The sequence below is a fragment of the Myotis davidii genome, unplaced genomic scaffold, assembly GCF_000327345.1.
Source record: "Myotis davidii unplaced genomic scaffold, ASM32734v1 scaffold448, whole genome shotgun sequence".
Classification (NCBI taxonomy): Eukaryota; Metazoa; Chordata; class Mammalia; order Chiroptera; family Vespertilionidae; genus Myotis; species Myotis davidii.
The window spans coordinates 935,198-936,882 of NW_006383009.1; the positions used below are offsets into that span (position 1 = coordinate 935,198).

General features: G+C 55.8%; 1 protein-coding gene across 1 annotated transcript in view; it reads right to left on the reverse strand.

Moving 5' to 3' along the window:
• Positions 1–6: 6 nt before the first annotated feature.
• Positions 7–1,685, reverse strand: part of NPM2 (nucleophosmin/nucleoplasmin 2) — a gene marked incomplete at its 5' end in the record, with an annotated part of 19,828 nt that continues 18,149 nt past the window's right edge. The window contains 4 exons of the mRNA XM_006778302.2: positions 7–220; positions 309–342; positions 1,171–1,202; positions 1,319–1,482. Of these exons, the coding sequence (XP_006778365.2) occupies positions 176–220; positions 309–342; positions 1,171–1,202; positions 1,319–1,482 (275 nt within the window). The remainder of the gene's footprint in view (positions 221–308; positions 343–1,170; positions 1,203–1,318; positions 1,483–1,685) is intronic.

Here is a 1,685-nt window from a genome sequence, read left to right on the forward strand (position 1 = left end):
GTGAGTTGGGGTGAGGGGCTCTTGTGTTGCCCCCCAACAGCTCCATCACCTTCAGACTCAGGTTGAGGGCCGGGGGGGATATTCCCTGGGCCCACGCTGCATCCCAGGAAGGCCCGCGGTGCATGGTGGCCAGGCAGGCCCGCCCCCATCACGGAGGCCATGCACTCCTGGCTTCTCATTTCTTGGGTACCGGCTTCCTCACTTTGGGGGTGTATCTGGCCTACGGAGGGAGGGCGGGGCTCCAGGTCCTGGCACCTTACCAGAGACCACCACATCCCCAGGAGGACCAGCCCCTCTCATGCACTCACCTTGTTCACCGGGCTCTTGCCTTTGAGACTGGGTCTGAAATAGGGGTGGGGGGTGAGGAGCAGGAGGTGGGCGAGAGGGAGAGAGAGCTTAGCCTGGTGCCGCAGCCCGGCCCTCCCAGTGCCCACACTGCAGAGCAGGAAGCAGGGCTGTGCCCTGGAGTTCTCCTCTCCACCTGTCACCCACCAGGGGCCGCTCTGATCCCCCCCCACACTTTTTTTTTTTTTAACAAAGATGCTTTTTCTTAGGCTTCCATCTGCTCTCTTTCTTTTACTTTTACCACAAACATGTCCCTTTCATTATAAAAGTAATGGTAACCATATTGCACAAAATAGCAAATAAAGAACAGAATAAACTACTTATGTTGTTTACCTCCCACCAACATTAACATTTCGGTCTATTTCCTCTCGGGGTTTTTTTTCTTCTTCCTCCTAAACATACTAGTATGTGAAATAAAATGAAAGCGACTTAATATCCTGCCCTTGTTAATTCTATCAACACGTCCCAGGCCGCTATCTTCTTCACAGGCACGTGCAGCAGCCACTGGGAAAAGGCTCCGCAGGGGGATCGCTCTGCTCCCACTCGTGGTTCAGTCACCAGCGAGGGGTTTCTCAGCGCACATATTGCTCCCCTCATTCTGGACGGAGTCCTCGGAAAGGGATTGCCACAAGGGGAATGAGGTCAGATTATAAGCACGGTTTCATGCATCTCAAAAAGGTTGTGCCAACCTACTGCGGCAAGACGCCGTGTGCCCTCGTACTTATACACACGCACGCGCGTGCGCACACTAGGCACCAGTGCCCTTTCTAGCACTGTATACTTCGCCCAAAGAGTTCGGCCAAGTTAAGAGATGGAAAGAATTACCTTGCCGCCTCTTCTTTTTCCACTTTTTTTTTCTGGGAACCAAACACAAGCGTCATTGGGTGGTTAGGGTGAGGGCCTGAGCAGACCCCGCTGGGCCCCACCTCCTGCACACTCAGCCCAGGGGCCTGGCCAGGGTCCCTTCCCTCACCTTGGCCACGCTCGTCTGCTTCTGGGACGCCAGCCTCTTGCCTTTTTTGACAGGGGTCTCCTCTAGGGACACCTCTTCATCATCATCATCGTCATCATCGTCATCATCATCTTCCTCTGACTGCTCCTCCTCCTCCTCTTCCTCCCAGGAGAGTTCTGGAATTTCTGCACAGGGGAGAGGAGAGGTGCCTGGGAGAGTCCCTGCAGGAGTGCAAGTGTCTGCCTGCCTCCCTGGGAAGCCCTCCAGGCCTCCCTGACAGAGTGGAGGCCAGGAGGTGGGGGGAAGTGGCCTTGACAGCTCAGAGGGCCTGGCCCAGTGTGGTAGAAGGAGGCGGGGAAGGGTAAGCTGGGCTTTGCCTGGGGCGAGG